The 23,764-nt window shown below is 41.3% G+C and overlaps 1 protein-coding gene across 11 annotated transcripts in view; it reads left to right on the plus strand.

Moving 5' to 3' along the window:
* The window catches only part of SLC8A1 (solute carrier family 8 member A1), a 364,166-nt gene that overhangs the window by 271,184 nt on the left and 69,218 nt on the right, over positions 1 to 23,764 (plus strand). For all 11 annotated transcript variants that reach the window (XM_059943530.1, XM_059943526.1, XM_059943527.1 and 8 more), the window contains 2 exons: positions 2,820 to 2,950; positions 6,976 to 7,075. In XM_059943530.1, coding sequence (XP_059799513.1) covers positions 2,820 to 2,950; positions 6,976 to 7,075 — 231 coding nt within the window. The remainder of the gene's footprint in view (positions 1 to 2,819; positions 2,951 to 6,975; positions 7,076 to 23,764) is intronic.

Below are 23,764 nucleotides of genomic sequence, written 5' to 3' on the forward strand. Positions count from 1 at the left end.
CAAATATTCAGAATTAATTTAAAGTTAGAGTGGTCATTCCTAAATAGGTCAACTGAGGGATATTTCATGTGAGAAGAGGTAGGGGGTTGAAAGGTAAGTAGGATTTAGCTAGATGAAAATGGGGAAGGTTTTCCAGATGGGTAGACAATGGAATAAAGTGTGGCATTAAATTCAAGTCTAGTTTGGAGCAAGAATGTAGAAAGTGATAGAAACAAGGTGTCCTGTTTTTCTTTAGGTTAGTATGAAATCTGTTAAGGCATTAATTCCTAAAATGTTGCTCTTTCTCATACCTCTTTTACAATATTTCCTTTGGCTGCATACCAACTATGCTATTATTTACGTCATGCAATTTTTTGCCTCATGTTTTTACTTCACTAGATTTGTTTTTTAAAAAAAAACTTTAAGTCACTAACAGTAATAGAAAGCTGGTATTTGTCATATATAGAAAGTAAGGTTAAAATTTTCAGAATGAAAAAAGTTATTAACTTCTAACTCAGTGCAGTCAAATGCTCTATGCCTGAGAACTATTTTCTCTTTCCTAAATGGTAGAAACCCTAATGTCAAGAACTAGTTACAGACCTGACAGCACCAAACTTCTTCATCAGAAGGACTAAAGGATGATTAAAAAGGGAATAACCTTTTCACTCACTATGTGATTTGATTTCATTTACTACCATGTCCATTCATTTAATACCATGTTCCAAATCATCTCATTTTGTGAAATGCGGTTTTCAACAATGTCACCGCATCACCTTTCTTTCATAATTTCTCTGTTTTTTTTACCTGAATTGACTTGAATCCCATTAAAAGCAACTTCCCATTTATAAGTAAACTATTAAAAGGGGGACATAATAAATATTCTCCCCCAAATGGCTTTGTAATTCAAATTAAAATCTAAGTTGTAATAGTTTTTCTTCTGGAAAAATAATTGTTATTTGACATAAGTTTCCAAAATATCCATGTTCAGCCAAGGTTATGAACAAAGACACTAATATAACCTGCTCCTATGAAAACTCTAATAACATTTTCCTGGGCTCAAGATCGGAAAGCAGTGGGAATCAAAATATGATTGATTTAAGCATTGGATAAATGGGACTTCACATACCTCAGCTCACCCCCTTGACTCTACACACTTAATTTCAAGGGCAAATCATGGGGACACCACTCAAAAACCTTTGCCTTCCCTTGGGTCATAACTTCCCAAGCCTACTATAAGAAATGTTATAACTTTTGCCATTAAAATTAATCTACTTGCACCTCTCTTTTGCATCTGCTAACACTTAGCAGATTTTGGCTAGTCCAAAATCGCTTATTTTTAGTCTTCTTCTAATTTCTTTGGGGCTCTGTAATTACTGGGGATAGGAAAGCAGATTCTGAAATATACTTTTAGGAAGACACTATTGAATACATAATAAAGAATTCTTTGATACGCTACCTTCTGCTTTTGCCTGTTGCTTGGTTTTGACACTTGGTATATAAAATGCTAGCAGTGCCTCTGGCCCAACTGCTCCGTGGCCCAGTAGTCAACAACTGGCCTAGGAGCTAGTCTTCTGCATCAGTTGCTAGAGCATCAAATGAAGCCACCAAGGCAGGGTCCCTCAGCAGAGGGAAGCCATGTATGGGTGGGATGGGATGGGAGATGTGGACTCCTGCAATAGCTGATGCCTAAATGCAAAAGGCAAGGAGTCTGGGCTAGAAGTCCCTCCCTTCCTCATCTCTCCTCAGTCAACAGACTCCTGTTGCAGGCAGTTTGCCTGGAAGGTTCTAGAAGCAAGGGCGTCAGGGCTGCGGTCTTTCTATACCACCAAGACTACTTCCTTGGAGGTGAGGTCCGTTCAGCTTGACTGTGAGGGGAAGTGGCCTGTCCTGTTCCAGCATCCTGAGCCTGAAGGACAGGAGGCTGAGTGGTGACAGGAGTACTGTTTGTCCTTCACATGTGCGTGGCCTTTTCAGTCTGGGATTTATCCTAATGACCTTCACGCAGAGAGGAGCCATCTGTGAGCTTCCCCTCATTAATGGACTCTCAAGTCCATTAGTATTTTCTGAGCACCCACTAGCCTCTCCTGGATTGTAAGCTACATGGTGGTTCCGGAACCAATAACGCCCCCATGGTGAGTAAGTATTAACTTCCCAAAGGCCTCACCCTCGCTATCCCTGTTTCCTTTAACGTTAACATGGTCAAGGACCTCCCAACCCATCTCAGATTTGCACCAGAGAGAGGCAGCTCTGGAGCGCAGGCATCTTACTGAACCGTGGAATTCGTGGATGTTCTGCTTCTTAACTTGCAGCAGGGGCTCTTGGCAAGTGAGAGGCTAAGATCAGAATTTCCCATCTGTTGTCTCTTTGGCCCTGGGGCATTTTCTTTGCCTCTAGAAAGTGGAGAGGAGGAGGCCAGAGTCTTACATTCCTTGAGTCGCTCTGGAACTTTAATTGTGTTTCCTCTTGGTCATGTGCTAAAAGGATGTGTACAGACAGCCAGGTGAGCCAGTGTCCCAGAGGACAGCTGGGTGATTCCCTCAACGCAGACAACGTGTGGGCAGAGTCTTTACCAGTGATATGGCCCAATAAGTTGCTTTTCCTGATCTGCCCTTTGGCAGGTGCTTAGGTTGTGGGATGTTATGATCACTTGCTGTCACAGTGATCACTGCCCCACACAGCAAGCGTCTGTCCAATTCTCCCCTCCAGCCTTACGGCACCACCCCAGGGACTTTCAGTAGGTCATCAGGGCTTCCTTCCTTCTTGGTTTTCTTGTAGCAGGATCCAGGGATTTCCAAATAAATTTGAATCCATTCTCACTCTCTCGCCCTTCCCTTTCGCAGAGGAATGTGATGACAAGCAACCGCTGACCAGCAAAGAGGAGGAGGAGAGGCGCATTGCAGAGATGGGGCGGCCCATTCTGGGAGAGCACACCAGGCTGGAAGTGATCATTGAAGAATCCTATGAGTTCAAGGTACGCTCACCGGCATTGCCCACCAGGGAGGCCAGGCCCATCTCTGCACCAAAACGGTTCATAGCGTCGGTCTATGCTGTACGAGAGGCAGATGTAATTTCAGGAACTGGCTCGTTGATGGAGAGGCCTGTAGAGCAGAAATGGGATTCGCGAGTTGGTAGGGAACCAAGAGATCCTGTAAATTAAACAGTGTCAGAACCAGGGTCTGGTGGGTGGCTCTCATCACTGTGCAAGGTCAGAGGTGCCCTAAAGGGAGGGCTTTGGATAGCAAGGAAGAGGCAAGGATGGATTCCAAGAGACTGTTATGTGTGGAAGAAACCATGCTTTGTTTGAAAAAGCTAATCAATCTAGTAGAAGCAAAGCCTTGACACTGCTGAAAATGAGGCTTTTGTTTTGGAGGAAGGATGGTAAGCTTTCCCTGTGGAACATGCCGTTGACAAGCTCTCGTATATTATGCAGTCACCTTCTTAAGATCCTAGGACACTTGAACACAATCAAACTGAAGGCAGAGTGCCTGCAACTGGAGAGCTTAGAACTGGGCTGATGAAATTGGATTTCCAGTTCTCTAGATGAGGAAAGTCATTTTTCAGAAGTTAAGCAGATGCGCCTTAGGGTGAGCTTAGGACTTTGAAATGAACCTTTTCGACCATTCTTAGCTGCTCCCTCGGCCCCTGCCCCAGTTCCCATCCCTTTTCACTCACGTGGTCCTCACACCTAGAAGCCCCCGGGAGAGCCGCACCTGCGTTCTGTAGTGGGACATGAAAAGGAGCAGCCTCTCTCTGGTTTTCCAGAACTACAAGCCAGAGCACAGCAGCATTTTCCCCACTTATTTTTTTTAAAGCAGATTCTGCTCCTGTTTGGAAAACCAGAATGAAAATTCCAAAAGGGAGAATCAGGTCACCAACCTAAAAGCCTCAGGATCTTATCTGGAGTTTTCACAGTAGTGGCTTCTTTGCCTTTTGCTGGGCCCGTTCAGTATTTTTCTAATTTAGTTCACAAATGAAGGTGCCTGAGAGGCGACAGGTGGAAAGAAAAATGTCTTTGCAAATTAAAGTGGCATTTAAAAGATAAAATCGCAATTAAACTTTCCCCTTCAGGCCACTGTGGATGGATGTGTTAACTCCTCTCACTCACTCCCATAGAAAGAAAGAGCAGGGCAAACGCTGGGACTAGTGCTTTCTAGGCAGACCCCGACCATCAGAGCCCACCTGGCGTTTCATCCAGAACCTGGCTCGCTGCACACACTTGACTGGTATATGCACAAGTTCCCTGAGATTCCTGAGGCACGGATATCTGAGACTGTCCATTTCTGTGGACCAATCTGTTCCCGTCTCCATCTTCACTCTTGGTCACGCACCCCCTTTTCACCTGGAACCAGAGGGCGTGGTGCCACTTGCGACAACAGAGATTCTACAGCATGGCATTTCTATAAACGCTTGTCCCCCACCCCTCCCAGGACTCTCATGGGGAATGATTGTATGCCCTCATCCTTACGGGACCACCCCGAGCACTCCCCTTCCATGCACCCGTGACCAGGAAGAGCAATCACGGTCACTTCCTGTAGGAAGGGTATGGCAGGGCACAGTCTTCTAGGCATAAAAGTTTTCTTGTGTCCAAAGCTCTCTCTGGTAACCACTCCAATGATCCGAGCATTTGAAAGTCAACCAAGTCTCTCTCCATAAGTCCAGTTGTTTGGGGTACTTATCTTCCTAGAATATCTGCCATAGACTGTTTCCTCCCATCTCCTCAAAGTTCATCAGGACAGTTACTGTTAACACTGAAGGGTACCTTGGGGCATGTTTCTGAAGTGCCCTCAAGCATCAATGTTGATACCATTATTTGTTTAAGAAATTTTTTCTAGACCATAGCTGTTTAAAAGAAATTGTTCAAAGCCCTCAGAACTGCATTAAAGACCCAAATCTGGCTGATACCTCACAATGTCCGAGTCTGCTTTGCCCACTGGCTTCTTGTTTACTATATTGTGACCAAGGGCTGGACTTTTCTAACACCCATGGCTGAGAGTGAGGTTAAAACTATTGCTGCAGACTAGCACCGTGAAGAGCTAATGACTGACATATAGGAAACCTCCAGGTCAGTGTCCATGGCCATGTTCAAGAATCAAATTTCAAATTCCTCCTCTCCTCCTATTGGTCCTCTCCTATTCACTCCTCTCCTCCTATAGGTCAAGAGAGGACACATATGTAAATTAAGTCCAGGGAAGAGCCCAGGCTATCTCATAGTCCGCCAGGGTTAACATGAACTAAAGTTTACAATCTACCCGAGGTTTTATATATATACATTATATATACATATATACATTTTATGCATATACATTTTAAGTTTAGTTTATCTTAAAACTTCGTTCTTCAGAGATATTTTTTGAGGCGAGTCTGTGTTTAACTGTTAGAGCAGTTTCTCTCTTCAATTATTTATCCCCCAGTTAATGGGATTCTCTGCCTTGGCTTTAGAGTAAAGAGGGCTTCTTTGGAGAGACCTGCCCCAAGTTTCCATCACATTTAGGAAAAGTCAAGGTTATTTCTTGTTACATTCTACACAGAACTTTGAATTGGCATCAACCGAGACACTCAGAGTGCTTGATGAGATTGGCCAAGTCCAGAGAAAAGTCAGATGCTTGTCATGTGCCTCTGGCTATGGTGGCCAAGAGCCCTGACGGTTACAGCTATTATCAGTGGCACTAGCAGTTCTAGACACAAAGCTAGAGGCCGAAAGGTCACCGCCATAAGGACAAACAATCTAACAAAGGACGATGTTGAAAATACAGAGTGGGCCAGTTGGAGATGGGCCCTTTCATGTTTATTATCGTCTCAACGTTTCAAGTCAGTTGCAATGACGGTTGAACTAACACACTTGACATTCTGATGTAGCTTTGGCCTTCTGCAAACGGGCCCCCGGGATCACATTTTCCTTCCTCCCGGTTAGCTAATAACACGCTCTCTCTCTCAAACCTTAGTCAATTCAGGGACACCGCACTAAACATGTACAGATTTTGACCCAAGACAAATAATACGTGTTTTCTGACTCTTTGCAATATGTGGGAATTCGAGGATGCTGTGACAGTAAGGGCGGGGCGTGTCGTGGGCTACTTGGTGTGGTAGTCTCTCTGGGAAGAGCAGCTTCACGTCCCGGAAGTGACCCTTCTCCCTGTAGTTGCTGCGATTTGTGGTAGCGCTTTGGGCGCATCTGCTTACTTAGTTTTCTTGTGAACGCTTGGCTGCTCCTGCTGTTTCATGAACTGACATTCATTTAGAAAGCTAAGCGTGCTGATTGTACAGAAGCAAGTGCCTAAAACAGGTCTTAAAGAAACAGAAAAATAAGAGGCTCAGAGCTCGTAAAGCAGGGGGAAATTCAGTGCAAGGTCATTGCAGTTTGCCCTGCACCATACAAATTGACCTTTTCTTGTCTTTTCTTGTTTGCAGCAGGAGTCAGGTGAGATGAATTCTCTATCAGCCACCAGGCTGACAAAACCAGTAGCCAAAGAAAAATCCATTTATGAATGATCATACAGCAGCAGTCTTGAGGCTTTGCTGTCTGGCTGCATTTCATTGATCAACAAAAGTATAATAAGAACAGGTTTTAGTTTCGTAATCTCTCTGCCATTTCCAGTTATCCACCGATAGGTAGTGCTGAGCAGGGGGTTAATTCAGTTGCAGACACACACTCTAGATGAAGCCAGGAGAGAAGCAAGTTCATGAAGCATCCGAGGGGAAGGGATGGGCTTTTGCATCATCCTCAGTTGTAACCGGTGAGGCTATTCTTCCTTGGTTATTAGGCAGTGAAGGAGGCTTGTATTTGCTATGAAGAAGTTTCCATTTCAGGATGTTTCCAAGAAAGGACTATGCTTGTTTGCATACTCGTAACAGTGTTTGATGTCAATACTGTTGCTCTGAGCCTAACATCTGCTACCCTTTAGATAACTCTGGGGTTTCAAAATCATCAAGGTCTGAGATTTCCCGAGGCCTTAACCAACCCGGCAATTATTTTCTGATTCTTTTCAACCTCTCTAGAGTACCGTGGACAAACTTATTAAGAAGACAAACCTAGCCCTCGTGGTTGGGACAAACAGCTGGAGAGAGCAGTTTATCGAAGCGATCACTGTCAGTGCTGGTGAGTGCTTTTCTCTGCATATTATAAATGATAATGTCCCAAGCTTACTTTTCCTGCCGTCACCACTTGGTCTAGGTCAAAGCACCAAAGACTCCCCATGATAAAATTAAAAGAGAAATAAATGTATTTGTAATGTATATGCACATTTTGAGGACGAATTTAGACATTCTAAGATGAAGCAAACGTCTTCAAACAGGACATCCTTCTCTGTCTACACTGCATCTTTCTCTCTGGAAATAGACAAGATAAATTTAAACCCTGCTGTGTCTCTTACTTATGGATAGCCAATCACAGGGTTTTATCTGGAAAATTCCCTGAGAGCAGGAGAAGTGACCAAGTGCAGGTCAGAAAGGAACCATCAAAATCGTAGGTGGGACAGGGTGACATTAAGACACTTCACCACCATCATCTGCATCATTTTTCACTCTCTTCAACAACATCTAACAAATAAGTGTTTGCACTGGCTCTGGAAGTGAAAATAGAATCACATTCTGTTTCTTCCTACACAAGCAAAGTGCGGAGTTTTATGTAGGAAGATCCTATAAAATGAAGAGTGTTGCAAACTCAAGGAGCCAGACACCTGAGGAAATTAAATTCAGAAAGAAGTATCCCTTTTCTGTGTCACCAAACCTTGTCCACTCTCTGTGTGATTGTAAAAAGGCGGAGAAAAGCCCCTTTCAACGATTCAGGAAAGCAACACTCTCGTGGGATTTTTCTGGTTTTCAGTTCTTCTGTTTCATTTCCACTGATTCTTTCTCTTTAAAGATCCCCGCAGGCTCATTTTCTACTCTTGCAGCTAGTGAATAAAACTAGAATTTTCTAACTAGTGATTCCCAGACTGTAAAATATGGAAACAGCGTCACTAGCGGTTGGGTCATGACTTCTAACACAACCCCCTCTTTCCAATCTGCCACAGAATAATTTGACAGATCTCCCAAGTACTGTGGGAACAGAGGGTGATAAAAAACATTTGTGCCTGTTTATTATTAGTGCTGTTAATAATCACACTTTGGTTTCTTGCAATAGAGTATACAGTGGAAATTCATGAACAGTAAATGATGAGTAATTGCTTAGGGGAGTAGATTTGAAATTTACACATAAGTTCTAATGGAGGTGGGGACTCCCTGCCTTAGCCCTTTTAGACTGCTGTGACAAAATACCATAGACTGGGTGACTTGTAAACTACAGAAACTTATTTCTGGCAGTTCTAGAGGCTGGAAGTCCAAGATGAAGGCCCTGGTAGATTTGGTGCCTGGTGAGAGCCTGCTTCCTGGTTCATAATCTTCTCACTCTGTCCCCACATAGGGGAAGGGATGAGGGAGCTCTCCAGGGTCTCTTTTATAAGGGCATTAATCCCATTGATGAGGACTTGGCCCTCATGATCTAATCATCTTCCAAAGGCCCCACCTCTATATACCATCATATTGAGAATTAGGTTTCAACATATGAATTTGGGAGGGACACAAATATTCAGTCTATAGTACTCCCTCATTATGGCTTGTATTTTTTCTATAAATCTAAGATTAATACCTGAGGCGTGAGCTATATTCCTTCTTCATAGAGAGAATAAAAACTAAAGGGACAAAGATAACTTGAATAAGAAACTGTTGACAAGGCCAGTGGTAGAAAATATTAAAAAATAACCAAATTATTTTATGGGCCTTGACATACTAGAATTGAAACGTTAAAAGCAGCATAAGCCTTAACAGACCATTTCTAATAGTTTCCAGGTTTCCTTTGGCTGCAGATATATGAGTATTTGTATGATGGTCACGAGCTGGACCTCATTCATTCATTTTTCTGTATGTCAATCATTCATTGTTCTTGCTGAGAAGGATATGACAGTGAATGAAAAAGACAAATAAGCCTGCATGAAGCTTACCATCTAATTGCAGGAGACAGCAAATAAGTAAAATAAGCAAGAAGTCAAATAAGGTGTCTGTACGCTGGTGAGCTAGTCATGGGGAACAACAAAGCCATGGAGGGAGACAGGAAGTGTGCATAGAGGCTGCATTGGATGGTAGCCAAAAAGACGCCATCCATAGACACGTCGATGCTGAATTTGCTTTTCTAGCCATGGAGTGGTTTGTGCTGGTTCATTCACACATTTTTGTAACTTTCAGGGACCCAGGTAAACATTTTATGGCCAGTCTATGGCAATGGAAAAGGGTGGTTTTAAACGGCAAGAGTGATTATGCTGCAAACAAAGTTGTGTATTTGCTCCTGGTTAGAATAGGTATACAGAGAAACAACTCTAAAGATGCTAAGACTTTCTTACTTTAAAGGGGAAGATTTTGGTTGGCCAGCACTTTCTTATATTGAATCAAATCCTCTCGAAATCTCATGAGGTCAGTATTATGATCATCCTGACCTTCTGCAGGAAGGATCTGAGCCTCAGCAAGGCAACTTGCCTTTGGAAGGTAGCCCAGAGCCCTGATCTACCAAATACTAGCTCAATGTGCTGTCCACTGCCCTTAAGAGAGAGAAATTTCCAAGTGAGGAAAATTGATCCTCCCGTCTGGCTCATGGAGTGACGCTGGCCTTGTCACCTCTCCTGGTGCCATGGTTTCAGCACTTACATGATGGGAATAACTCCCACTCAGATCCTTTGAAGAACTGTTAATGAACGAAATGCCAAACCTCTCAAAGGTTCTTATTTATCGTGCAATATATTCTGTTTTATGTTTCTAAGTGACTGCTTGGGAACAAGACAAAATTCCTCAGAAATTTACAGGCTGCTGGGTAAAACTGATCTTCTTTACAATTTTGAGACAAAATATCAGAAAAGCTAACCCATAGCTTATAGCCATTAAATTACATGAAGGGCAGTTAGGAAGCTCAGTTGTTGTCATTATGATTAAATTTAAGTCTCTAAAGAATGTTAGTATTCTGGGGTTGTTAAATAGACAATATAGTTTGTAAAGCAGTATTTCTTGAAAACAGACTTTCATTAGATTTTAAGATTTCATGGCTAAATAGTTGAGAATCAGAAAGAGTTGCCTTATTAAAAATGTTAAATTGCTTTTAAATGGCTCTACTGAGAGGCTTTTTCCTGTGCAATTTTCTGTGCAAAATTGAGACGATCTATCTTGCTAAACAAAAGTAATACTTTTATAAATAGGATTTTGCTTCTCTTTCCCACTGATTATATTTAAGCTAATTTCAGGGTAACCCCCTGGCTGTCTTTTGGTTCTCCTGTCTTCTCTGAATTTCATAGCTCAGTCCCTGGGCCTCCTATGACCATAATGTTTCTGTAAACCAAGTTCTTATAGTTCAATATTTGAAGAGTTAAAGGATTTATGAGACTCAAGGGATTAGGAAGGGATTATATAGTCGTGTCCTGGCAGTTCTCCTTCTATCTTTCCCTGGGTAGAATACCAGGAGCGGTAGCCTGCAACAGTGAAATGCCTGTCAGAAATTTACAAGGCAAGTCTAGTACCATCAGGTGCTTTAAGATGTGCCAGCCACTGTATTTCCGAGGGAAGCCAGCACTCACTGTGTGTCTGGTTTGAATTTCCCCCAGTGCCGCCATCTTTGTAGTGCCTCGGCTAGGGCAGAATGGAGGGTTGGCTTTAAGAAATTGTGGACCAGCTGGCCTACGAGGGAGAAACAGATGTTTCAGGGAAGAGGGCAAAGGTTAGCTGGGTAAAGAGAACCAGGATGCCAGTGCCAGTTCCACAGCCAGCACATTGGTGTTCTTCCCAGCAGCCTTGGGCGGTGGTGAGGTGAAGGACAGAGCGATGGCAAGCCTGGCTTTGGAGTAAGATGTGGATTTGTGTCCCAGACCTCCAAAAACTCCCTGGGTGACTCTAGGCAGATTACTTCCCCTCTAAATCTCAGTCCCCTCGTGTGTAAAGTGGAGAAAACTGTTCCTCACTCACGGAGTTGCTATAAGGATTGATCAAGGCAACACGTATTTTCACAAGGACTGTCTGTGCATTGGGATAGCACAGTTGGTTATTTGAGAGGCAAACTTCTTGAATATTCTACGATAAAATCTAACCAAATTTTGTGGAAAGGCAGTCAATTCAGTTTAATTACTAAAAAGGCTAAGTGATTAAAAACACTGGTTGACCTGTTTGTTTTGTAGTATTACACATGCCATTTGATAGATAAGGAAACTGAGATTCAGAAGAACAATGTGACTTGCTCAAGATGCCAAAGCTGGTAAATGTCAACACAGGGGTACATATCAGCCTGGGATTCTCTTCTGTGTGAAAAGTGCACTCACTCGCTGTGCCTGAGTCCTGAGTACACACACACATGGAACACCTGTATACATACATACGCAGATGCACACAGACATGTATGTGTGTGTGCAAACACATGAACACACAGAGACACACATACATAAACATATGTGTGCATACATGCAGATACACAAAACACAGGCACAGAGACAGGCGCCTTATATGGCCTGTATCTTTATTCATTTGCATAACTGAGCTGCAGATTGAACTATGAAGGGTTTTTTTTCCCCTTAATATTTGTTAAATCTCCTTAAGCCCAGCTCATGTTTCCTTCAGGGAAGGTGCCAGTCAATTCTCTAAAGAACAGAGGGAAGTGTTTGTTTCCCTAGGTGCATCTATAGTCTTCTCCTGCCTAGTAATTGGTGACATTCTTTCAAGAACACCATCACACTGCCCTCTCTTTTACCTGATCATTTTAAGTCTCCCGCATTAAGGCTTTTTCTCAAATTCTTTTACTTTTGACATCAATTTTGCATATCTGATATAGTATCTGTTGGACTTCTCATAATGAAGGAACACTCAAAAGTGGCCAAAAAAAAAACCTTTTTGTAGTCTTGATTCTGTCTCTTGTCAACTGCATAACTTGACAAAGTATTTAATCTTTCCGAATTTGAATGTCACCGTCAGTAAAATGAGAGGGTTGGACTAGGCGAGTTCTAAGAAACCAGCCAGTATAGAACTTTGGGAGCTCTGTGGATGTCTGCTGTAGTTGTACAGCAGCCCCGATGGCATCATGTTTCATGGACCACCTGATTCTGAGCAATGGAAAAAAAAAAATACACTCTGCCCACCTTCCTGGCTTGCTTATATTAAATATTCAGCACAATAGCAGCATGCAATTCACATCTATTCTCCTAGAAGGAAAGGGATGAGAAGATAGTCTTCCATTGTAAAAAAAAGAAACGGAGTGAGAGGATGATTCGAATATTTCTAATTTTCTTCCTGCTTGGTAATTGGAGCCCAGAAATCCCTGTGGAATCCTTGACAGAAGAAGGGCAGACATTCAACAGGAGGCCAGGATCTTAGACGTGACTGGCCTGTCCACCCTCACTACACTTCACAATAGATTAAGATCAGAGACACCAACACCAGCTAAATAAACAGGTGGAGTGGGTGTGGTCTCCTGAGTCTACCATTCCAGTACGGAGACTAGCTCAGTTTGGGGGATGCTTCTGTCATCGGTCTTTCACCCATGCATGTTATGTAGAGTAATAAGTGCTCTCAGATAAACTGAATTATTTAATAGCAAAAACTGTCACCTCAGTGGTGCCCCTGAACAATAATTCACTTGACAATCCTGTCAACCCGAAGACTGATCCACTGCCTAAGTCCTAAATAATAAATCATAAAAGTGGTACCTCAAATGAGTTTCAAGGGGTTGCCGTGCCATCTGGTCTAAGCAGGAATCTTTCCAGGATCTATTATCGAACATCATTACTATGGAGACACTCTCATTACTTAATGTGTAAACCCCTGGGTCATATGAAAATCCCATTTAAGCAGTTGAAAAAAAATAATCCTGCTAGGTCAGGTTTGACACAGCCTTCGTGTGACTTTGAGAAAATCAGAAAAACAAAGAGGGAAGAGGGTGTTAGGGATTGGGAGTTTTGATTTTGTCCTGTTTCTTGTGTGACTATAAAGATTCTTAATTATCCTTTATGTAAAAATAGAAATTGACTGAGGTTCATGAAGAAAGATGAGGTTTCATGAGAAATGGCAAGTACAGTTACCTTTAAGGAAGTTGGTCAAAAACCTATGTATAAAATTTCGGCCCACTTTCTGCTTAAATAATGTTACCATTTATTGCTTGTATACTCTGTCAATGAAAATAATCAATAAACAATCTATAATAAGAAGAGAAAAGACTTTTATCTGAGCCAAACTGAAGACTATAGCCTGCAAGACAGCTTCCCAGATTACTCTGAGAAACTGCTCCTGAGAAGCATGTTTTTCAGCACAGTTTTATATCTCGTCAGAACAAAGAACATTATACAAGTCAGGGATACATTTCTTCAAGGTTTCAAGAAAAAAAGAAAAAAAAAACAGACCAGCATGTACACAGCAAGTCCATATGGCCTTGGCACCTGGGAAGAGAGTCTTATCATCCAAGGAGGACCAGCATTGGAGTTCCAGGAAGGGAGGCATTTAAGTTTTATTTTTAACATGGACATTCTTTACTTCTGGTCAATGTGCCCTTTTCTTTAATAATTAAATCAGATATACAGTGTTTGTTTGATGGGCCACAAACAGGTTAGGGCATTGGAATGGATGACCTCTGTTTTGGGAACATGGAAATACTAAAGGGTCCTCTGAAGGACCTTTCATTTTCAGCAATAAATGTCAACTTACTCTCAATGGCACTGCTATTTGAAATTTAGAGCTCTGGCTTTAATCAAATGAAATATCTGCCTTAGAGTGCATGTTAGATAAACTGGGTAATTACACCAACTTGGCCAAAGCTCATTTAAGAGAACTAATGCTTAAGACACACTGTCTAATGGTCACGTTAAATTCAGTAGCTGCTCTTCCTTGCTTTGAATTAGATATCAGGAAAGTAAAGCTTCTTTAACTTTTTATCAGAGCCCCTATCAAAACTGCTCTCACTGGATTATAAATTAATCATAATTTTAATTTTTACCTTTAAAGTATAATATTTGAAAAGTATTTTTATCTTTCCTTAGAGTTAGAGTTATTATTCAAGATGTCACTTACTATATTTAAAGAAAACATGATAAATTCTTACTTTAGGTTTTGTTTTTTTTTCAGCAAATTAATTTTTTTTCAGTGTTTTCTTATTTGCTTTGACCATCAGAAAGCTTAGTCAATTTTTTTTGTCCAAGTATTCAATGTTCACTCAACTTACATGTCTGAAAGTATCCTTTATTTCTGCCTTCTTCGGATATTTTTTGGTCCTGTTTTATCTTAAAATAGTTTAACTTTATTAATAGGTACAGATCTGTTCAAGTCCTCTTGGAAGTAGAAAGAGTCTAAATTAAAATACTTCTTTTTTTTTTTAACTTTGGGTTTATTTATTTATTTATTTATTTATTTATTTATTTATGGCTGTGTTGGGTCTTCGTTTCTGTGCGAGGGCTTTCTCTAGTTGCGGCAAGTGGGGGCTACTCTTCATCACGGTGCGCGGGCCTCTCATTATCGCGGCCTCTCTTGTTGCGGAGCACAGGCTCCAGACGCGCAGACTCAGTAATTATGGCTCACAGGCCTAGCTACTCCGCGGCATGCGGGATCCTCCCAGACCAGGGCTCGAACCCCTGTCCCCTGCATTGGCAGGCAGATTCTCAACCACTGCTCCACCAGGGAAGCCCTAAAATACTTTTTTTAACAACAGCAAATCTGTTCTATTTACCACTATTTCGCTAGTACCCAGGACAATGTTTGACAGTGATAAGAATTTGTTGAATAAAGAGTGAATGAATTTAGGTGGGAATCAATGTTTTCCAATCTACATGTAACTGGATTAAAAGCCTGTTTTCCCTATATCATACTGCCATGTCTGATCTAGAAAAAATCTATATAAACACATACATACCCTCATCCACACATATGCCATGTTTCAAAGCGTTTCAGACACATTTATTTCGTATATAATATACACAGAACGTACAGATATACAAATGCATGTAATTGTACCCATATAATACATTTATTTTTGCATATGCAAATTGGATATGCAAATCTATATTTAAAATTGCATTTTCTGTCAATTTCCTTAGTGGAATTTTAGTGTTTTTTGGCTGGTTATTATGATCCAAAATGAGAAAGAGGAAAAGCAGAGGGCATGAGTAACAAAGAGGATGACGGTAAGTTCCATAAAGAAACTATTTATGGCAGATATTCTAGGACCATATTGGTAGGTAGATAAAGCAAATCTAGGATATCTATCAACTTTAAAATGTCAGTGGTAGCAAAATAAAATGTTGAATCAGGTAGCTTCAACTCTTAGTTTCAGAAAGAGGCAGGCCAGCCACACGGCGGTGAGAGAACAAGAAGGCGGGAGAAGCAAGCAATTATTTTCTGGCCCCTGGATATGCTTTAGCTAATATTTCTGAAAAGAATACTGGCTTGTTGGGCTGTTTTTCTCTTAAATTGCTTACTACAAAATCTTGAGGAAAACACTGTACCAAAGGCTTGGGAATGATTCAGCGTTCTTATTTGTAAGCCTGGAGTCACGTCTCTAATGCAGTTTAGAGGAGAGGCAGCAGCTCAGCTCTGCAAACAATGCGCCATCACTGGATCCAGTAGCTCTTTTGTTGGCTTCGGCTGCTGCGATGTGAATACAGTTTTAGTTGTTGCTTCCAAATCAGTGCACGAGGTATTGAGGGGGGGTTTCATCCCAAGGCGGGAGCCATTGTACACTGTTTCCAGTGGGGGAAACATTTCAGCATAATCCAGCGAGGTGGAAGGAGGAGAAAACATAACCAATCCCCCCCCAAAACACACACACACACACACACACACACACAGGCGGAGGAGCCTTGTGAAAGTGCCTTGCAGCATTAATTCTTGCTGTTAACAGCCTGCTGTCTTCATAAAAACCTTGTCATTCTGACTCCTGCAGTGAAAAGCCACTTGCATGAACCAACAGGCTTTGACACCACCCAACAGCCCTTGCCTCTCTCCTGCCTTGCCTGTGCCTGTTCACATCTGGCTGGGTGTTGTCTCTTCTGTCCTGAGAAAGCATCTTAGACCAGAATCCTGGTGCAGACCTGAAAAGGAGCTTACTGATTAGCTAGTCCAACCTTGCTTTTTTTAATAAATAAGAAGCTGAGACCAGAGAGGGAAAGAATTCCCTCCAAGGTCACACAGAGGCTGTTTCAGAATCCAGGGTACTTGCTACACCACACAGCACCGCTCTCATTCTTCTTTCCAAGTTGGCATTTATGGAACCAGCACCTTTGCCCTTATTCCATGCCTGTCCCCTGATGTCACCTAAGGACCTCTGGGTTTCTTGATGACGTGATGCTTCAGGATTAAGTGAAGCAAAGACCACAACTTTCTTGGGCCAACAGTTTAGCAGCATTCAAAGAAGTATGAAATTAGAACACTCCCTAACACCATACACAAAAATAAACTCAAACTGGATTAAAGACCTAAATGTAAGGCCAGACATTATCAAACTCTTAGAGGAAAACATAGGCAGAACACTCTATGACATAAATCACAGCAAGATCCTTTTTGACCCAGCTCCTAGAGAAATGGAAATAAAAACAAAAATAAACAAATGGGACCTAATGAAACTTCAAAGCTTTTGCACAGCTAAGGAAACCATAAACAAGACCAAAAGACAACCCTCACAATGGGAGAAAATATTTGCAAATGAAGCAACTGACAAAGGATTAATCTCCAAAATTTATAAGCAGCTCATGCAGCTCAATAACAAAAAAACAAACAACCCAATCCAAAAATGGGCAGAAGACCTAAATAGACATTTCTCCAAAGAAGATATACAGATTGCCAACAAACACATGAAAGAATGCTCAACATCATTAATCATTAGAGAAATGCAAATCAAAACTACAATGAGATATCATCTCACACCGGTCAGAATGGCCATCATCAAAAAATCTAGAAACAATAAATGCTGGAGAGGGTGTGGAGAAAAGGGAACACTCTTGCACTGTTGATGGGAATGTAAATTGATACAGCCACTATGGAGAACAGTATGGAGGTTCCTTAAAAACCTAAAAATAGAACTACCATACGACCCAGCAATCCCACTACTGGGCGTATACCCTGAGAAAACCATAATTCAAAAAGAGTCATGTACCAAAATGTTCATTGCAGCTCTGTTTACAATAGCCAGGACATGGAAGCAACCTAAGTGTCCATCATCGGATGAATGGATAAAGAAGATGTGGCACATATATACAATGGAATATTACTCAGCCATAAAAAGAAACGAAATGGAGTTATTTGTAGTGAGGTGGATGGAGTTAGAGTCTGTCATACAGAGTGAAGTAAATCAGAAAGAGAAAAACAAATACAGTATGCTAACACATATATACGGAATCTAAGGAAAAAAAAAAAAGTCATGAAGAACCTAGTGGTAAGACGGGATTAAAGACACAGACCTACTAGAGAATGGACTTGAGCATATGGGGAGGGGGGAAGGGTAAGCTGTGACAAAGTGGGAGAGTGGCATGGACACATATACACTACCAAACGTAAAATAGATAGCTAGTGGGAAGCAGCCGCATAGCACAGGGAGATAAGCTCGGTGCTTTTTGACCACCTAGAGGGGTGGGAGAAGGGGGGTGGGAGAGGGAGGGTGGGAGGGAGGGAGATGCAAGAGGGAAGAGATATGGGAACATATGTATATGTATAACTGATTCACTTTGTTATAAAGCAGAAACTAACACACCATTGTAAAGCAATTATACTCCAGTAAAGATGTTAAAAAAAAACAAAAACAAAGAAGTGAATGGCCCTGCTCTTGATGAATAGTTGTTTTGTGTTTACACCAGCCTCACACGGCAACCCTGTGCAGTAGGTATTCATGAACCTGTTTACTAGATGGGGAAACAGAAGTTGGGATTCACACTTGGACCCATAGGTTCTGGTTCCAAGGTTGGTACTCTTTCCATCTTGTCACACTTGTGCATCCCAGAATCTAATGCCCGTAGGCCACAAGCTTATTACTTTTATTCCTCGTACTTTGCTCTTGCGTCAGGGCTTGTGCGTTAGTTTTTTCCCCTGCATGGAAGACTTTCCCTCCATGTCTGGATGTTCTCAGCATTAAGGTCTCAGCTCACGGGTCACCACCGCAGAGGAGCTTCTGTACAACCCAGTTACTCTTTATTAAACTATCTGACTTCAGTGTCTTCAGAGCCCAGATCTGATGAAAAATGATGTTTGTTCATTCGTTTTACTTGATTACTATCAATCTCTCCTTACCAGAATGGACATTTTATGGGGTCTTATTTGTCTGCATTTTCAATGCCTAGAACTGTACCTGACACGTAAATGATGAATAAATATTCACTGCAGATACGAATGGTACAAATAAAGTTACTCTTTTAACCACTGCATTCCCTTTGAAGAAGAGGTTTATTGGTTATTTTACTAGGGATATTGGTTCAGGTTAGAGGTTCAGCCTAGGCTTATGGTACAAAACAGTGACCTGAAATACTTTCAGAGATCAGACCTATAGACGTAACAGCATTTTCTCCATGCCTTAACCAAATAAGGAAACTAGGCCACAGACATTGATAATGAGAGGGGAAGGGATATTTTAAAGATGCTTTATATTAAAGAAAAGCATCAAACAGCTCCATTACAGGATTTTTTTTTTATGAGAGATGAAAAAATCCACTGACGAACAGACAAATCTGATTGTCAACACCCACCTTAGGCAGCCTACCCTTTAAAGGAAGTGTTCACGTGCAGTCAGGGAACAGGACGCTCCATCTGAATTCCACTAAGGAGCTAATCCTCTTGTCCAAAACCGATTTCACTACATATAAGATTCTCACTTCTCTTTAAAAAAGTCTCATTTATCTTTTCGACAGCACCAAAGAGAAATTTAGCTGAGGCTAGACTTTGTTTCCAGGAGATGAATCTGTGAGTTGCCCAAGAACATGGAAATCATCAAAGCCTCTTTGCTGTCAGTGCAGAGCCCTGTTTACTGGCATCTCAATGAAAATGACAACAGAGAGAAGGGAGCAGGGACGAGCAGATGAGGGGCACCCTGAATGATTGCAGTCACTTTGTATTGTGCAAACTGAGGCCATGATGAGATTTCTAGATACCCCACTTTCATCACCACTTTGCCGGCAGATCAACTCACAAACCCCAGGATCAGAAGAAAGTCCCTTCAAGTGGTCCTGAGACCAGGAAAGCAATCACAAAGCAGGGGAGTTGTCTTTGCCCAAGAGCTATCTAGAGTCCATTCCATTCTCTATGCAGAGAGATTGATGTTTGCCACAGTATGAAGAAAATCCCACTTCCCTCCAGGGCTGATATAAACCACTAGTAGAGGATTTTCCCAAAGAGTAAAAGAAAACCAGACTCTTTAGGAAGAAGAAAGGAAGTAGGACCATCCATTCATTCCCTGAAAGAGCATTCAATATTTTATACATGGTAGCATATGCAGGGGTTTATTTTAAGGAGGTAGGTTATTTCCTAATTACACTTTTCATAGAGTAATGCCAGATGAGCTTAGATTTTTATCAGATTGGATTGTTGCTGGACAAACCACAGAGATTTTTTTTCTCTGGGAAAAATGGGTCAAGTAATTGCAGTAAAGTGATGGAAAGAGTATAAATCTCATCAGCAAGTCACTTAAACTGTGAGCCTTCATTTCTTCATCTTTAAAATGGAGAAAATAATACCTGCATTACCAGGTTGCTGGGAGATTGAGTGGAATGTGTGTATTGACCCATATGCGTGAAGGTAGGCACTTAGTAAGTGAATCTGAATTTATAGTTTAATCACAGCAGCATCTTAAGAGAATCTAGATCGTCTTTGTGCTCCTCTGCATGTGGGGCAACCTTTGATACACATCTACCCTTTATATAAATGTCAACATTTTCCTAGGACATAATGTTGATTTTTGTTGTTGTTGACAATTACAGGGTTATTGCTGCCCAAACAGTTCCTCCAACGCTCAGCTTCCTACACTCCAGGAGGCTAATTCAGACACAGCTGCTGGTATTTACAAAGAGTTATCAGAGCCCTCGGTCCAGTCTTGGAATCTAGTGTGCCCACATACTACCCACTTTATCTAAACTAGCAGGAGGCATCTACACTTGCTGAGTATCACTTCTACTTTTTGGAGGTTTATTTCTTAGGTGCTCCAGTCTGCAGGCAAGATGCTTCTCTATTGCAAGAGCCTGAAATTCTGTTAATCCTACAATCAGTAAAGGGTAAGAGGACACTCTGAATTTCAAGACTCAACCTGACTTGGAGTGATTTTGCAAAAATAAAGCTTGGGGCAAAAACCACATGTGACTAATTATGTCAGCCCACAGTCATTTAGGAGCCCTCAGCTCACATAGAGGAATTCTTTAAAAAGAAAGAGGCTAAGCAATCGAGTTTCAGCTTTAAACTGATTCATTTGGCTAATAATCAAACTTGCATGGAGCTAGAACTCCTTAGTGGATCCGTTTTTCATTTTGACAGTGGCCACATTTGCTGAGAAATATTTCTGTCACATTAGATATTTCTTGTGCTGTGTTAACCATCCTAACAAGGTCCATAATGACCTAAACTATTAAGCATTCTGTTCTTTGTGGAAAATTTCACCCAGGGGTTCGTTTGTTTCCAACAGGGTTGAAAGTTATGCGCAGAGAGTGAGCTGCCTTCAAGTGTCCCTTTCAGGATTGTCACACATCACCTGTCCCTAGCCGCCCAAGTATGGGCTGAAACTAGCGCAGGTCCTGTGGGGCAGAATGGCCCATAGCTATCTCTGGCTTGGAAGTAGATGGTGGGGATGATTAACAGGGCCTATATAGGTGTTCTCTCCATCTAAGAACAGGCCAGAAGTTCAAGTCACAAAGCTGCAGCAGTCTTGAACTCATATTTCTTACAACATGATGTTGATATCCAATGCATCTCTCCAAGGAAATAGAATGAAAACTAGAGATCAGTCAAGTCTCTAGAATAAAGGACATACTCCTAGCTGTGGGTGTCTAGGCACAGTGGATTTTAGGCGTGGGGTCTCCACACTAATTCTGATCCCCACGACTTAGTAAAGACGGGCCTCTTGATATATGACCAGGCTTGCTCTCAGGCCTTTGGCTGCAGGGGATGAGGGCAGTGAGACTAGAGACCATCAGAAGGGCCCACAGCCCGCCACCCCCAAGGACAACTAGCCACACCAAGAGACTTTGTCATAATCGAAATACATTTTAAAGAAGGCTTCAAGAATGACACTTCTTAGAAAGAGCTGGTATGCTATCAAGGTTCGAGTTTTCTCATGACAACTAAAACTCAGTCCAGTTTTACATGGACTGAAAACACAGTTAAGTAATCACTTCTTTTAATCACTTCCTATAAGGACAGGTGAAAGATTGTACAATTGTGTCCCCCAAAATCAATTACGCTAGTGTGGAAAATGGACGACATGACCTAGAAATGGCTTTGGAACAGTGGATTGTTGGTGTTGGTTTACTCGTATGACAATATGTGATGTCAGTCCAACGTGTTCATTAACAAAAGTGCCCAGAATGAGGATGGCTAAAGACCTTCCCCGATGCAGGCAAATAAGCGCCTCTTGGAGTTGCATTCAGCTCCACGCACTGCATTCTGAAAAAGAAGGCTGTATACATGTCAGTCCCAAACTCCCAATCTATCCCTTCCCCCTACCCTTCCATGTACACGCTGCTCTATTTAAAATAGGTAACCAACAAGGACCTACTGCATAACACAGGGAACACTGCTCAGTATTCTGTAATAACCTAAATGGGAAAAGAATTTGAAAAAGAATAGATACATGTATGTGTATAACTGAATCACTTTGCTGTACACCTGGAACTCACACAACATTGTTAATCAACTATACTCCAATAGAAAATAAAAAGTAAAAAAAGAAGAAGAAGAAGACTGCTCAGAGGAGCATAGCCAGACTGAACTTGGAGCGAGGACTGAGGGTGAAATGAGAGGAGCCAGCTTCAAGTACCTGAAGGAATGTCATGTGGAACACGATTAAACTTACTCCACGTGGCTTAAGGAATGGGACCTGGACAAATGAATGGACCTACCAGCCCAAGCTGACAGCCAGAGCTGTTAAAATGTGCATTGTGAGACTATGAACTGCCTAATAGCTGAGACTCTCAAGTGTGGCATGGGTGACTATTTGGCAAAGAGATTTTAAAGAAATTCACATTAAACAGGGAGCTGACATTGGCAAGCTCCGAAACCCTTCCAGTGCTTTAAGTTCAGGTATTTTTCTAATCCCCACACGTTTCATTTGATAGAAGCAAATGTCTGTATTCTTTCCCTGTGCTTTGGCAACTCATAGATCTAGAAATTTGAGTGAATTGTGTTTTGAGATCTCTGTTGATAAGGAATTATCTTGCAATATACTTGGAAGAAAAGTTGCTGACATCTTCTACTTTGCATCAGAGAATAAGTATTTGGCCAAAAAGTTTGCTCGGGTTTTTCTGTAAGGTGAACAAAAATTCATCAGTTGAATCAGTTCTCAGTTTGTTCTCTTAAAATTAGAAGGGGTAAATTAGCTGATTGCTAAAGTTTCTTTCCTTTAAAATATTTAGTAATTTTGTAAGAACCTTTGAATAAGAGAAATGGAAATATACAACAGAAGAGTAGAACTTGATTTATAATTATTGTATAGCGGGTTACAAAAAAAAAAAATAGTGATAGCTATGGAAGAGAAAGCCCATTCAGTAACAAATTAGCTTGTTAATCTGTTTGAAGAGAACAAATCTTTGTGCTCAGAAACTAAAGAGACACAAAATCAAATCAACCACATGGGAAAAAAGGAATAAAATTTCAGAAAGAAATTATGCCCAAAACAATGTCTACAGAATGAAGAAAACCACTGTAGTGATCTACCTTCATGGTTATTGATTTGTATATTACATGAGGCTGCTGAGTAACGCTTACTGGGCTTAGAAGATCACATGGAAGGCAGTGTGGTTGCCCACAAATATCATTCTAAATCCATTGCGTCATACTCCCGGAAAGCATTGTGATCATTCTCATTATTCTCATAGTTGGAGGATAGTCTTGCAAAATAAAAATGGACTAATTATAAATAAATGAATATCTAGAAGGAATTGATAGTCAGTTTCTCAGATTAACAAGATTCTCTAAACTGCTTTCCATTACAGAGTTGTGATAATTTAGGCCAGTTTCCCAAATTCTAGAGTGAAGAGCTAGATGCAAACCAGGATGTTTGATTCAAATGGTTGGCCTTTGACAACTGGAAATGAAAATAACTTGCCACACTCTAGAGATTCAAAATCAGCCATAACCATGATGCTCTCCCTTACGGTATTGTCTTGTCTCCTGGGTTTAGGTGGTCCCCAGGAGCTCGAGAAAGAGCATATGGGTGACTGCCAAAAACATATCATATCTAGAAAATAAATTAGAATACAAACATTACTGATGATGCAACATCATTTCTACAGTCCTACAAGAAGGCAACATTGCATTTCTATAGCATGGGGCATCAGAAGAATTCTCAGGTTCAAACTTTGAATCAGTGTGTGACGATCGATGCTGTAGTCCTCCACTTGCTTCAGCAAGACATCATGGGAAGTAAAATGTTCGCTGGGCTGTTAGATCAAATCCCAACTCAGCCACTTACTGACTGTGTCATTATTTTAGAAAGTCACTTAACATCTGTGAACTTCATCTGTACGATGGGATTAATGATGCGGTTATTGTAGGGACTAAATAAGATCAGGTATGTGAAAAAAGTTAGCTCAGTGTCTGACATTTAGTAGACACCCCATCA

The sequence above is a fragment of the Balaenoptera ricei genome, chromosome 13 (genome assembly GCF_028023285.1).
Source record: "Balaenoptera ricei isolate mBalRic1 chromosome 13, mBalRic1.hap2, whole genome shotgun sequence".
NCBI classification, from domain to species: domain Eukaryota; kingdom Metazoa; phylum Chordata; class Mammalia; order Artiodactyla; family Balaenopteridae; genus Balaenoptera; species Balaenoptera ricei.